General features: G+C 36.0%; 1 protein-coding gene across 1 annotated transcript in view; it reads left to right on the top strand.

The window, feature by feature from the left end:
* PHF20 (PHD finger protein 20) overlaps window positions 1-15,285 on the top strand; it is a 112,319-nt gene that overhangs the window by 12,084 nt on the left and 84,950 nt on the right. Inside the window, exon 2 of the mRNA XM_069077503.1 lies at window positions 4,677-4,791. Coding sequence (XP_068933604.1) covers window positions 4,709-4,791 — 83 coding nt within the window. The 5' untranslated portion in view covers window positions 4,677-4,708. The remainder of the gene's footprint in view (window positions 1-4,676; window positions 4,792-15,285) is intronic.

The raw sequence follows: 15,285 nt of genomic DNA on the forward strand, positions 1-15,285 counted from the left end.
AGAACCCAGGTCCTCCTGACTTCAGGGCCAGTGCTCTACTCACTGAGCCACTTAGCCGCCTCATGCCTCCAAATCTTTTTTTTTTTAAAGCAATCAGGGTTAAATAACTTGCTCAAGGTTAAATGGCCAGTTATTTCTGGGTGTGGTGCTGAGTATCTGAGGCCAGATTTGATCCTCAGGTCATCCTGACACTGGAGCCAGGGCTGTTACTCACTGAGCCACCTGGCCGCCCCTAAGCAATTGGGGTTAAGTAACTTGCTCAAGGTTACACGGCCAGGTGTTTCTGGGTGGGTGCTAAGTGTCTGAGCCCGGGATTCGATCCCCAGGTCATCCCGACACCCTGTGCTACCTGGCCGCCCCTCATGCCTCCAAATATTAAATGCTTATTGCTTGCCAAGCAAATTTCAGATTCCTCTGCTAGTATCTAAGATCCTGTTGCTCAGCCTTTCCAACCTTATTTCACATTAATCTCCTCTGTGTATTCTCATACAAACAACTTCTCTCCTAGATTCCCTCTAAAATCAAAGCAACCCCAAACCCCTTAAGCCTGCACACCTATTCTCTACTTTCTATTTCCTCATCTTCATCTATTGGGTTCTTATCCTTTATTTTATTTTATATTTATTTTAAACAACTGTCAACAAAGACAAAGAGTTAAGTAAACCTGCAAAGTACAGAGTAACATCTTCTATAAAAACCTTCCACTCAAATGGATATGTGCATAGATTCAGGAAATTTCCCTCTGCCAAAGTAGATGATAACCTATGCATATTTTCCCTTCTGGTGCTACTTCTACTCATGTTCTCTCATAAGTTCAACACAAGGATCACCAAGCTTCCTCTGTCAACCTGCCATTCCTCATTCTTACCATATGATCAGTCCATTTTCTTTTCTTATCATACAGTTCCTTGATGATGTATTTTATTCTTTTTCTTCAACAATCCTTAATCATTTTATGTTCTAGACTGCATAAACCCATCATATTCCTTTTTCTTGCCCTCAGTGTGATAGTCACTTTTAATTTCATGGAAACTGTTCTATTTCATGTGTTGCTACCATGAAACTTGATCCAGTTTTTGCTTTCATGAAAAGTTTGGGGATTAGTAAATAAATTATAGTATCTTGAAGGTAATAAAGCTTTATCTCTTCCCTTTTCATTCTGGGTTTTCTTGTCCATTTAATGAAGGAATTCTTAATCGTTTTTTGGGTCATAGACCCCCCCTTGGCAGTCTGGTGAAGACTATGAATGCCTAAGAATAATATTTCTAAATGTGTAAAATACACAAGATTATAAAGGGAATCAGTTATATTGAAATACAGTTGTAAAAATATAAAAAAAGTTTATGGACCCTAGGTTAAGAACTCCTGATATATACTGTATCAGATATACACACTATAGGACAAATTCTATAGTACTTCTGTATTCTGGGTTTTTTTTGTTTGTTTGTTTGTTTTGTTTTTTGCTTTTTGGAGGGCAATTGGGGTTAAGTGACTTGTCCAAGGTTACATGGCTAGTTTTTGTGTTAAGTGTCTGAGGCCGGATTTTAACTCAGGTCTTCCTGACTCCAGGGATGGTGTTCTATTCACTGTGTCATCTAGCCACCCAATGTATTATACTTCTGTTATACTGGGTTTATATGTATACATATACAACCACTTGTACCTTAGTACAGGTGGTTGTCCATCTGAATGTTGAAATCTAGGCAGTAGATATACTTCATCCTTTCAATTTTTGCTATATGGATGGACAGGCCAAACACCTTTGGTTATAATTCATTTCTAGGAAGCTCTACAGTATTCTGGGGCTTAATGAATTCAGTACAATGTAATCTGCAGAGAGCATCTGGAGGATTTCACTGTTGACCAAGAATCTATTTTTGACCAGAAATTTGTGCTGGGTCTTCTATGTTGCACTGGCAAATACATTTGGAGAGCATATGTCTTCTTGTTTTATATCCCACCTGATGTTTACTATCAGAGGGTCATTGGTTAGGGTTATTTGATGTATGGATAGTAGACACCTTATTTTAAAATCAGATGCTTTTTCATAACCAACTAAAAAGTGACTCAGGGATTTTGTATAGATGGGCGAGTAAGTACATATATAGGTCAGTAGTTATTGTTCTTTTGGTTGCTTTAAGCAATTTTTTTTTACTGATATCTTTTGTTTTTACATATTTTCCACTCTCCTTTCTTGCTCAAAAATACCCCTCCCAGAGATTTATAAATAAAGAATAAAAGGAGGATATAATCAATCCTATACTGGTAAAGAAGCCAGGTGACATACCTTCTTTTATCTCTGTTTGGGGCCCAGCCTTGGTCATTATAATTTAAAAGCATCTAATTTTAATTTTTTGATGTTATTCTTTTCATTTACATTGTTGTAGTTACTGTGTATATTGTTTTCCAAGTTATACTTAATTCATTTTGCTGCCATAAGTTCATGCCCTCATTACTATCTACCTGGATTATTGCTATAGCCTTCTAATACATCCAACTTCCTTACATACCTTTAGAAATCCATTTCTCACAAAGCTGTGTGAATGTTTTTTCTTTTGCATAAATCTGGTCATATTGCTGCTCAAAATTCTTTAGTAAATGTCAAACAAATTTGAAATTGTCTGACATTAAAGGCCACCTACAACTTAGCAACACCTTACCTTTCCAACTTCAACTCATATTCCTTCCTTCCATTCTCATGCCAAATCCTTCCCTGCCCCCACAAAAAAAAAACAAACAGCACAAAACCAATGAAAAGCAACCAACTCACTGATTTCTCTTGTCTCTCAGCCTTTGCTTAGCCTGCTCTTTACAATATATGTAGTGGCTAAACAAGGGCTGGAAAGCCCTCTTTCCTTTTCTTGTATTGTTGGGGGTTTATTTTTCCTTTACTTTATAAAAATTTTTAATTGTAAACTTATTAACCACTCAAGACAAATGATAAAATATATACAGTGAATAACATCTTTTAATTCTTAATTGTATTTAATATCTTTTGTTTCTAAATTACCTTTGTTTTCTAATATAGTCCTCTTTCTTTTCCTACCCATTGATCTATCCCTTGTAATATAAATTTTTTTAGAGGGAAAAAAAGAGGTTCAACCAAACAAATTCATGTTAATAATATTTTACAGTAATGCAGTATTTAAGGAATAGCTTTTTTAAGGGATAGATTTAAGGCATGCATTCTCAGAATTTAACAAAATAGAACTAAGTATTAACAGATGACAGAGAAGAGATATTTCTTTGTTACCTTTTCCAAGTCCTTCTGAAATGATTCTATTTTGTGTTTTCTCATATATGTATGAGAACAATATCCAGATGCAAATGCATCTAGATGTTCAGTCTTTTTTTCAGTTATGTCCGACCCCATTTGGGGTCTTCTTTGCAAAGATGCTGGAGTAGTTTACTATTTCCTTCTGCAGTTCATTTTATAGATGAGGAAACTGAGACAAACAAGGTTAAGTGACTTGCTCAGGGTCATACAGCTACTAAGTGTCTGAGATCAGATTTGAACTCAGGAAGATGAGTTTTCCTGACTCCAGACCCAGCATCACCTAGCTGGCCCACGTATTTAGATATATGTCTATATTGTGTCTGTCTGTCTGTCTCACCCTCTCCCCTCCTCCCTTTCTTTTTCCCCCCCTCTTTCCCTCTCTCTCCCTCCCCACCTTTCCTTTGAAGTCCAATTTGATTACTACCTTCTTTGGGAAATTTCCTTGCTTCCACATCTTGTTAATGAATGACCTCCCTTTTGAGTCCTTGTATTGTTTTGTAATTCCAAATTTTGTAATTGTATTGTTTTGTAATTCCTGACAATGAGAATCCTAGTTGATTCTTATGCTCAGCATTAGTCCAGGAGTTCCTAGGTTAAGAAGAAGAACCGAAGAGATTGATATTTGATCAGAAGATGGTGAGGATTGTAGAGTGATGAAAGCTGATTTGGGAATAATAAAGAAGTGGTAAGGGAGGAGAGGTAGCTGATAAGCACTGCAAATGGGAGGTTTGGGGAACCATTTATTAGGGGTTTGATAGAGTTATCTAGCTTAGAATGAGCTGAGCATTCAAAAATTCTATTGCTTATCTTTTGTTTCTCTCGTTACTTTCACTTCTGAATGTCTCTTCCTCCTTCTCCCAGCTAGTGAGCTGTCCCTTGTAACAAAGAACAAAAAGGGAGGAAAGAAAGGTATTTGAGCAAGACTAACCAACACATGCATGGAATGTGACAGTCTGGCAGAAATGTCAGGATAGTGGAAATAGTGCTGCATTTGGAATCAGGATCTGCATTTTGAATGCCTTCTCTGCCACTTAATGCATCCTTTGACTTTGGACAAGTCCCTGGTTTTTTGGGCCTTAGTTTACTCAACTGTAAAATGAGGGGGTTAGACTTAGATTCCTAAGGTCCCTTCCCACTCTAAACCTAGGAGCCTATGCATTCTTCCACACCCATTCCTGTAAAGAAAGGAGGGAGGTGCATTTTTAACTGAGCATATTTAAAGGTAGAAGGGAAGAAAGTGATGGAAAAAAAGGAATAGGTAACAAGTGAAATTCCCTATACTTTCCATATTTCTTGTTTTCCTGAAGCCTGTACTTTGAATGTTGCCAGTTTGTGTTATTATTGATATACTTTGAGTAGATTGTGAGATGTTTTCATAAATATTTAATTGGCTTTTCAGGAGAAGAAAAGCAACCTTGTTGATGACCCAAAATGACAAAGCATCCACCAAACAGAAGAGGGATCAGCTTTGAGGTGGGAGCCCAGTTGGAGGCCCGTGACAGATTAAAAAACTGGTATTTTATCCTTTTCTTTTATTTTTTTTTCTAAAGTAAAAGGGGATTTGTTTGCCTAGGTTTTTCCAGAACTGTAGCCAGGTCTCTTGCTTGAGTTGTGCTACTCAGTGATGTATAGAAAGACAAAACCAATTTTATTTCAAGAGTTTTTGGTCCCCAGAGCTTTTGGTTTACAGACCACTTCATTAGGACAAGGAAGGACCTACTGAATCATTTATCTCACCCAGACCATTCCTGTGTGTCAGGGCCAAGAATATCAACTTGTTATGACAGACACAATATAGACATATATCTAACAACTCTAGAACATTTTAATGTTCTATTCTTATCTTTACCTCATCTGTCTTAAACTGAGCTCATTGTCTTCTTCTCCTACACACTTCCTTTTGGTGTTCTCCACTTTTCTTGTCTCCTCAATGGGTAGAGGACTGAAGTTGGGTACATCATATATTTTTCAAATTACGTGAGTAAAGTAGAGCTCTTATGATAGGTGTTTGTCAGAAGGGAGGGTGCAGAGATGAGCAATAATGATGGTGATAGTAATGATAAAAATAACAAACTCACATTAATATGCTACTTTAAGGTTTGTAAAATGCTTGGCTCATCAAACAAACCTTATGAGGTAGAACAAGTATTGTTGCTATGGTACAAATAAAAAAACTGAGGCTTTTATAGATTTAGGGACTAGGTATCCTTCAGCTCAGAAAGAAGTATCTGACCCCAGGGGTGGCTAGGTGGTGTGGTGAGTAAAAAAAAACACCGGCCCCAGAGTCAGGAGGACCCGAGTTCGGTTCTGGCCTCAGACAATTAACACCCACACAAAAAACTAGCCGTGTAACCTTGGGCAAGTTGCTTAACCCCAATTGCCCTCCAAAAGGCAAAAAAAAAAAAAGTTATCTGAAGCCAGATAGCTTGATGTCACATCCAACATTCTGTCTGGTGCAAAATCAGAGTTTCATAATTGTTTGTTGTTTGACTGATGATCCACTACCCCACAGCCCTTGCCCTTGTGGGGTTTATACACCAATCAGGGAACACAACACATGTGTAACACATATACAAATAAGTGTAAGACAGAATAGAACAATGTGTGTGTTCTTGAGAGGGCTTACAAATAAAATCCTCAGGAGAAGCGTGCCAAGGGCCCAAGAGAGTCACAACAAAGTGCAGCTCTAGGACCTCTAACACCGCACCCCCTCTCCCCCTCACTGTTCGGTCAGATTTCTCTGAGATTGTTCTTTCAAGCTTTAGCCATCAGCACTTCTTGACTATTGTTCCTATTCTTTGTCTTCTTTCATTTTTGTTGCAGGATCCAGATCTAGCTCAGGACATCTTTTAGAAAGTCTTCCCTGTTTTTTAACCTTAACTTTCCTTAATGACCTGTTTTCTTTTGCTTTTCCTTGCCCTTAGATATCTCTTCCTATAGGAAATCTTGATTAACTAGTACCCAGAATTCTAGCATAGTAAGATATTCATAGGAGAATGCATATAAGTGGAAAGATTTGGAATCAGAGGACCTAGGTTTGATTCCAGCTTTGCTTATTAACTACCTATATAACACTGAATGTTCACTTTCAGTCTCTGGGACTCAGTTACTTCCTCTGTAAAAATTAGAGAGTTAAATTAGATGGCCTCTGCTGTGCTTCCATCCACAGCTGTATGATCCCAATAAGTAAATTAGCCCTTGATGTCACCTCCGTGTTTGGTCTTCAGTGGTAATAATTTGAAGTCCACAAGATGGCAGTGTTTCCATTAGAAAATTAGAAATTAGATAAAGCTAATGATCAGGAAAAGAATGTTGAGTTGGGACTAGGAGTTTGAAGTGATTATAAATACCAAAATAAGAACATATTTTGAGTCTTGATGAAAGTCAAAGAACAATGATTATTTTACTGTTTAAAAAACAAACAAAACTCAGAGGATTGATTTAGCCTCTTAGTAACTGATTTCACAATAAGGTAGCTTTGTAAGCTGCATATTCTGTTGCTGAAAAAGGTGGAAGTAACCAGAAATCAAGGTAACACCAAGAATGTATTCAGCTGAGCAGATTCTAGGGTAAATTTTATAAATGCAAATCTATATTTTTAAATGAAGAGAACAGAATTTCAGTTAAAGAAACCAGGCAATCAGGACACCTTTAAAAAGATTATGTTGAATTTTTATATAAATACACTATTTTTATGTAAACACAGTATAAATTCAATCCATTGTTATAAGATCACAATTCAAAATAAGGAAAAAATAACTTATGAATTGCTAGAAATGTCCAGAAATAGAATGAACTGCTTTCATGAGGTAGTTCCCTTATAGTAGAGGTCTTATGTGATCACTTACTCTTGTGGTGATGGTTAGAATTTGTGGTTTGGGTAGGGGTTAGAATGGTGAGTTTAGGTTCCTTTTGGTTCTGAGACTATGATTCCATTAGTATAGTAATTGATTATAATGATGACTCTGAATCATCAAAAGGTTAAATAATCATCAGTGTGCTCTTTTCTGTGACAGGGAAGTGACTAATATATTTTACAAAGTTTTATTGATGCCTTGTTTTTTATACCATTTCTTAAAAATATACCTTCCATAGAGGGGATGGGAAATAAACATTTGTATAGCACCTACTATGTGCCAGACACTGTGCTGAATGCTTTTATAAATATTATGTCATTAGAACCTTACAACTCTGGGAGGTAGGTACTATTATTATTCCCATTTTACACTTGAGGAAACTGAGGAAAACAGATGAAATGACCTACCCCGGTCACACAGTTAGTACATGTTAGAAGCTGAATTTGAACTCTAGTCTTCTTGACTCCAGACTCATCTCTCTATCTCCTGTACCACTAGCTGCTTCAAGAAATCTTATAGTTAAGAAAACATTTTGACAAAATGACCTGTCTCAGCAGCTACATCTGATATTATAAGCAACATTTTACATTTGTAGTTTACCAGCTCTACTAAGAGGAAATATATTTCATCAGTGTTGGAGAGATCATTTTAGAGAAACTTGGGAAGACTTAGATGAACTAATTCAATGTGAAGTGAGAACCAGGACAGTTTATATACTAACAGCAGTATTGTAAAGGCAAAAAACTTTTGAAAGACTTCAGAACTCTGATTGATGGAATGACTGTCACCATTCCTGAGTCCTGATGATAAAGCATGCTGCCTGTCTCCTGACAGAGAGTGGATAGACTGCACGTTGAGACATAAAATTTTTTGGCTGTGGCCAGTGCTGGAATTTCTTTTACTTTACTCTGTCTGCCTGTCTTATCTATTTTGATATGCATGTATCGATAGATATATTTGTACAAGGGGTTTTTTCCCCTCTCTTTTATATTGGGCAGGAAAGAAAGTAGAATTGCATATTTAAAAAAGATTAGATTTAATTTAAAAAATATATTTCATTACTGGTTGTCTGGAACCAAGATTAATCGTTCATTTTAATTTGAATTCTAATATATTTCAATATTCATTTGTATTACTGTGATCATTGTATATTTTGTTCTCTTGGTACCTCTTTTTTTTCCAGTGAGATTCATATAATTTTTTATGTTGTAATATTCCATTGTATTCACGTTTCACAGTTTGTATAGCCATTCTTCAATCAGTGGACATCCATTTTTTTTTTTTTTGAGAAAAATCACTTTATGCATGAAAAGTTGCTAAGCTCTTCACACTTTTTTTTTTTTGCCTTTTGGAAGGCAGTTGGGGTTAAGTAACTTGCCCAAGGTTACACGGCTAGTTTTTTTGTGTGGGTTTTAAGTGTCTGAGACCAGAACCGAACTTGGGTCCTCCTGACTCTGGGCCCGCGCTTTACTCACTGCGCCACCTAGCCGCCCCGGCTCTTCACAGTTTTAATGGGTGATCTCATTACTGTACATATATTCCCATCAACTCAGTTAAATAAAGATCCCCTTTCTTTCAATATCAAGTATGCATAGCAGTTCTTTTTGTAGTAGCATGTAATAGAGTAAATATTTTTTTATTCTGAATTTAATAAACACTGAAAAAAGAACATTTCCATATATACCAAGGACAATAGAAAAAAGATTATGTGTAAAAAATTCCAATTTCTATCATGTATAGCTTGCTTAAAAAAAAAAGCCATAAGTAATTCAGTGTTACTTTCAAAACTGTCCTGCTTGCCCATTTTTCCTTTTGAACTGAAATTCTGTTCTCTTTATTAAAAAAAAAAATGCTCTAGTGACTGTCTTGCCAAAATTTTTTTTGGTGTTAATTCCATCTCTAGCCAAGCCCCCAAATCTTCCCCACCTTAAAAAGATAGAAAAACATAATCCTTATAACAATCATAGTCAAATAAAACAAATCTATGTTTGTTATATCTAAAAATAAGTCTAATTCTTCACCTTGACTTGATCACTCATTTATCAGGAGGTGGATGGTTAGCCTACTTATTTATCCTTTGGAATAGTGGTTAGTCATTGTACTGATCAAAGTTATAAAATCTTTCAAAGTTGTTTTTCTTTGCAACATTATCGTTACTATATAACATTTTCTGGTTCTCCTGTCACTTTTTTTTGCCCTTTTTTTTTGGAGGGCAGTTGGGGTTAAGTGACTTGCCCAAGGTCACATGGCTAGTTTTTGTGTTAAGTGTCTGAGGCTGGATTTGAACTCAAGACCTCATGACTCCAGGACCAGTGCTCTATTCACTGTGCCACCTAGCTGCCCCTATCCCTTCACTCCTAATCATTTCATACAAGTCTTCCCAGGTTTTTCTAAAGCTATAATTTCTTATAGTGCAAAAATACTCCATTACATTCATATAATACCTGACTGCTTTCCTGAAGCCCTTTCAACAATAATCCTTTTCCTTTTTTTTGGTCACCTCCACTAATCTGATAGATACATGAGAGATTGTCAAATCAGTTTTAATTTGCACATTTCTATTCATGAGTTGGAGCATTTTTAAAAATCACTGTTGATAATTTGGATTTCTTCCTTTGAGAACTGCCTGTTCATATTCTTTGATTAATTTACCTACTGGCGAATGATGGTCATTTTTACATAATCAAATCAGGTCCTATATTAGAATTTCACAAAACTTTTTCTCCAGTTAATTGCTTTTCTTCTAATTTTAACTATCAATTTTGTTTTTGCATACCATTTTAGCTCTATCAAAATTGGCTATTTTATCTTCTGTGAGTCCCTCTATTCCTTGTATTTTCTCACTTGCTCTCCTAATTTGTTTATGGTATGACCTTTTATATTTAGGCCATGTATTTATTTGGAGCTCAACATGTTTCCAGTATATCTTAGAAAAATTTAAATCACAAAGAAGTTGAAACTGCTTTGTTTCTTTAAAGCTTTGGCTTCGTTATTTAGAAAATAAAGTAAGGCAGGGGTTTGGGCCATGTCAGGTTTGTGAAGTTTACCATTCAGGATACTGAAGTGGTACCTGGGGCTAGGTGAGCACAGGCAGCCAGTTACACAAAGGGATGGGTTAGGGTTCCACTGAGTTCCAGTTACTACTACATTCTCTTTAACTTACACAAATGCTATCATTTTATTATATGTAGGTGTTTTCTCCCTAGTTAGAGTTCACTGCCTTGTGTTAATAAATATTTGTCCAGTGAAGAAACCCTGTTTTTTTTAATGCTCTTTCCCACCTCTCCAGCTCCTAGTCTAGTATTGAATGTTTTTTTTTTAAGTATCGAATTTATGAGGCAATAGAATACTTCAGAAAAAGCAGACTTGGGGAGGACCTGGGTTTGACTTTCAGCTCTGATACGAGCTTGTGACTTTGGGTAGTTCCTTTCCTTCTCTGAGCTTCACTTTCTTCATCTATTAAAGATAAACTGCTTTTGCTACTGACCTCACAGATTTGTTGTTAAAAATCAAATGAGACACTTTGTAACCTAAAATTGTGTGTGTGTGTGTAATTATTAGACTTAAGAGCAATGCATACCCCTCTAAATATAAGTAAATTTTACATAAATTATTTGACTTACTCTTTACACGAACAAGAAAATAAGAGAATCAGTCTTGAAAGCAAAAACTAACCAACCAACCAAAAATCCATAAGAGATAGATAGGAAATGATTGGGCATTTCTGTAACTTATCATTTACAGATCATTAAGACCAACACAAAAAAAGTACATACCTACTTTAACATGTTTATAGAACATTGTCCTTATTTTCCTGAACTGTATATGTATGTATATAAGTGTATATACATATATATGCACAATACATGTATATACACATTGACTGTTGTTACCTTGAAGACAGCTGATATATGTGTATATTAACACATATGTTGCTGTTGTTATCTTCACGGTAAAAGTCAGTGTTTATGTTCTTTTGCATCTACTTTCTTTGCTCAGTATTACTTTGTGTTTGTTTTTATTTTTGAAATTGTTCATGTTCATTGTTTATTATGAAGCAATAGTTCTATTTTTTTTTTTTTTGCTTTTTGGAGGGCAATTGGGGTTAAGTGACTTGCCCAAGGTCACATGCCTAGTTTTTGTGTTAAGTGTCTGAGGCTGGATCTGAACCCAGGTCCTCCTGACTCCAGGGCCAGTGCTCTATTCACTGTGCCACCTAGCCGCCCCAGCAGTAATTATGTTACATTGGAGGTTCTTAACCTTTTTTGTGTTACGGATCACTGGGAATATGGTGAAACCTATGGAGCTCTTCTCAGAAAATTTTTAAATGCATACAGGAAAATATACTTAGTATTATAAAGGAAACCAATTATATTGAAATATAGTTATCAAAAATTTTAAAAATATTCATGGACCTCAGGGGGCCCATGCACAAATTTATCCATATGTTAATTTGTTTAAGCATTCCCCAGATGATAGGATCCTAGTTTATTTCCATAATTTTTGAATAAAATCTTTTTTCCCCCTGCCAGTAGTATTCTTGGGGTATTGTTCTAGTAGTTGGGCCATTGGGTCAAATGGTATCTGTATTTTTGTGATACTTTTGTGTAATGCCAGATTCCTTTCCAAAAAGTCTATAGACTAATTCACTGCTTTACCAAAGTTACATTGAGTTCTGTTACCTTTTGATTACTGTCTTTACCAGTTTGAATGGTAAATAGAATCTCACTTTTTAAAACATTTGCATTTCTCTGTTATACATTTAAATATATTTTCTTGTGATTGTTGATAATTTATATTTCTTTCAAGCATTGTCTCTATGTTCCTTGACCACTTAGTTGGAAAATGGCTCTTACTAGCATATATTTGTGTATTCAGCAAAAATTATTGGGAAAATTGCATTGGTTGGCAAAAATTGGGGAAATACTGAAATCTTTTAACATGTATCAAATTCTAAATGGATCAGTGGTCAAAATCTTTAAAAACAGTGATGGCCAGGTAGCACAGTAAGAGCACTAGCCCCAGAGTGGGGATGACCTGGGATTGAATCTGGGCTCAGACACTTAGCACACACCCAGAAACACCTGGCCATGTAACCTTGAGCAAGTTTGGCCCCAATTGTTTAGGGGTGGCCAGGTGGTTCAGTGAGTAAGAGCACTGGTCCCAGAGTTGGGATGACCTGGGATTGAATCCGGGCTCAGATACTTACCACCACACCTAGAAATAACTGGCTGTGTAACCTTGAGCAAGTTACTTAACCCTAATTGCTTTAAAAAAAAAATGTTTAAAAATAGAGGATAAGAAATTGTTTTAAATCTTGAACAGATAGAGATAAGATAAATTCTTAAGCTTTGACTTAGAGGAAATTATGAGAGAAAATTAATTTGATTATATAAAAATATGAAAGTTTTTGTGAAAAACATTTTTTTGAAACAAGATTCACTGATAAAGGCCTCATTTCTGAAACATAGAGAGAACTGAGTCAAATTTATAAAAGTAAGAGCCATTCCCCAATTGATAAGTGATCAAACGGTATGAACAGTTTTCAGATGAAGTAACCAAAGCTATCGATAGCCATATGAAAAAATGTTCTAACTCACTGTTGCTTGGAGAAATGCAAATTACAACAATTTTGTGGTACATACCACCTATTAGATTGACTAATAGGTATTAGGATAGAAAAGGAAAATAACAAATCATGGAAGGGATGTGGGGAAAATGGGACATTAATGCACTGTTGGTGGAGTTGTGAACTGATTCACCCACACTGTAGAGCAATTTGGAACTATGCCCAAAGGGCTGTAAAACCATGTATAAAATCCTTAGATCTAGCAATACTACTACTAGGTCTGTATCCCAAAAGGGAGAAAAAAAAAAACAAAAAGGAAAATATATGTATAAAAATATTTATAGCAGCTCTTTTTTCATGGCAAAGAACTGGAAATTGAGTGGATGCCCACTAATTGGGGAATGACTGAACAAGTTCGTGGTATGTGATTTTGATGGAATACTATTATATTATGCTATGAAAAATTATGAGCAGAATGTTCTCTGAAAAGCCTGGAGAGACTTGTATGAGCTGATGCAAATTGTACTATGTATAAAGTATCAGTAATATTGTGTGATGATAAGCTGTGAATAACTTAGCTAGTCTCAGCAATACAGTGATCCAAAACAACTCTGAAGGACTTATGATGAAAAATGCTATCCATCCCGAGACTAAGAATTCATGATGTCTGAATACAGATTGAAGCATACTCTTTTTAAAACTTTTTTTGAGATTTTTTTTGTCTGTAACCTATATTGAATTGCTTGCCTTCTCAATGAGGGTGGGATGGGAAGGGAGGGAGAGAATTTGGAACTCACAGTTTTAAAAATGAATGTTAAAAATTGTTTTTACCTGTAACTGGGGAAAAATAAAATACTAAATAAAAAATTTTAAAAAGCTAAAGAAATATATGAAAGTTTTTCGTACAACTCAAAGTAGTATATCCAAATTAAAGAGGAAAGAAGTTAACTGGGAACAATTTGTATTAAAATAAAAACATGATATTTAAGTTTATAAGGAACTGATAAATCTTATTTTAAGTGAATTTTTAACCTTCATGGAGAAATCTTTGTTTTATTTATAAAAGTATACATACATATATACATACACACACTCATATATTTTTACATTTATTTTTCTCAATTACATGTAAATAGACATTTTTAACATTTGTTTTTTTAAATTTTGAGTTCCAAATTCTTTTTCTTCCCTCCTTGAGAAGGCAAGCAATTTGATGTAGATCATGCAGTTCAGTCATTAGAAACATTTCCATATTAGCCATGTTGTGAAAGAAAACAGACCAAAAAAAAAAAACCCAAACACAAATAATAAAGAAAGTAAAAGTATGGGGGCGGCCAGGTAGCACAGCAAATAAGAGGACCGGCCCCAGAGTCGAGATGATCTGGGATCGAATCTGGGCTCTGATACTTAGCGCCACATCCAGAAATAACTGGCCGTGTAACCTTGAGCAAGTTACTTAACCCCAATTGCTGAAAAAAAAGTAAGTCAAAGTATGCTTCAATCTGTATGCAGACTCCATCAGTTCTTCCTCTGAAGGTGGATAGCATTTTTCATCATACGTCCTTTGGAATTGTCTTGGATCATTTTAGTGCTGAGAATAGCTAAGTCATTTACAGTTGATCATCTATGATAGATGATTAATTGGACCCCTATTTTATTCAGGTCAGTATGAATCAGTTTGACGTGATTACATAGGGGTAAGTGATTATACGGTAAGTTCTGATGTTAGGCCTCAGAGCTGTGACCTGCATATTGTAAGTTTACCTGCTTAATTGTATAGGAAGCTAACTAGAGGACCTCTCCCCTTGTTGTTCTTTGTTATGGTGACCAATCACAGAAGAGATTCAAGTACATGAAAAGTCCCCCAGCTATTTTTGTTGCCGCTTCGTCCCTTGTCATCTTTCTGTTGCCTAACATACGGAGATGACAATGAGCACGTAGCCAATGAGTAACTCTGGTTACCGGCTTTCGGCCTGTTCTTCTACCAGCCCATTGACTCAGGTAGATGTTTTGACATCTGTTCATCAGCTCAACCTATCAGGCTGCTCACTGACTTTGATAGGACCTCCTGGAAGGTCAAGGTAGGTCTGTTAAGGTCTGCCCATTAGACTGTCAAACAATGGGATTCTATATTTTGTCTAGACTCTCGTGGAGAGTCATGGTCAAGGTCTGTCCACCAATCAGAATCTGTGTTTTTGACCTGCTCTATCTGTATTGTCTGGGTATCAAACACTATAAAAACAAGGCTCTGGAGGAAGGGGGTATCTCAGATCATGAGGAAAATCTGAGGTATTCTTAATTAGAAAGGGTCATGGACCCTTTAATAAAGTGCCATTGGCTCAGAGCTGTGCCTCAGTGGTTTTTCTTGCAGCTTGGACAATTTTGAAAATCCTCACATATCATATGGTATCTATTACTGTGTACAGTGGTTTTTCTGGTTCTGCTCATTTCTTTGCAATTTGTTCACGTAAGTCCTCCCAGTTTTCTCTGAAAGCATCGTGCTTATCGTCTCTTATAGCTTGTTAGTATTCCATCAATCCTCTGCCACAACTTGTTCAGTCATTTCCCAGTTGATGAGCATC

The sequence above is a fragment of the Petaurus breviceps genome, unplaced genomic scaffold, assembly GCF_028583685.1.
Source record: "Petaurus breviceps papuanus isolate PSGF00001 unplaced genomic scaffold, PetGlider_PUasm1.0 90994, whole genome shotgun sequence".
In the NCBI taxonomy this organism is placed as follows: domain Eukaryota; kingdom Metazoa; phylum Chordata; class Mammalia; order Diprotodontia; family Petauridae; genus Petaurus; species Petaurus breviceps.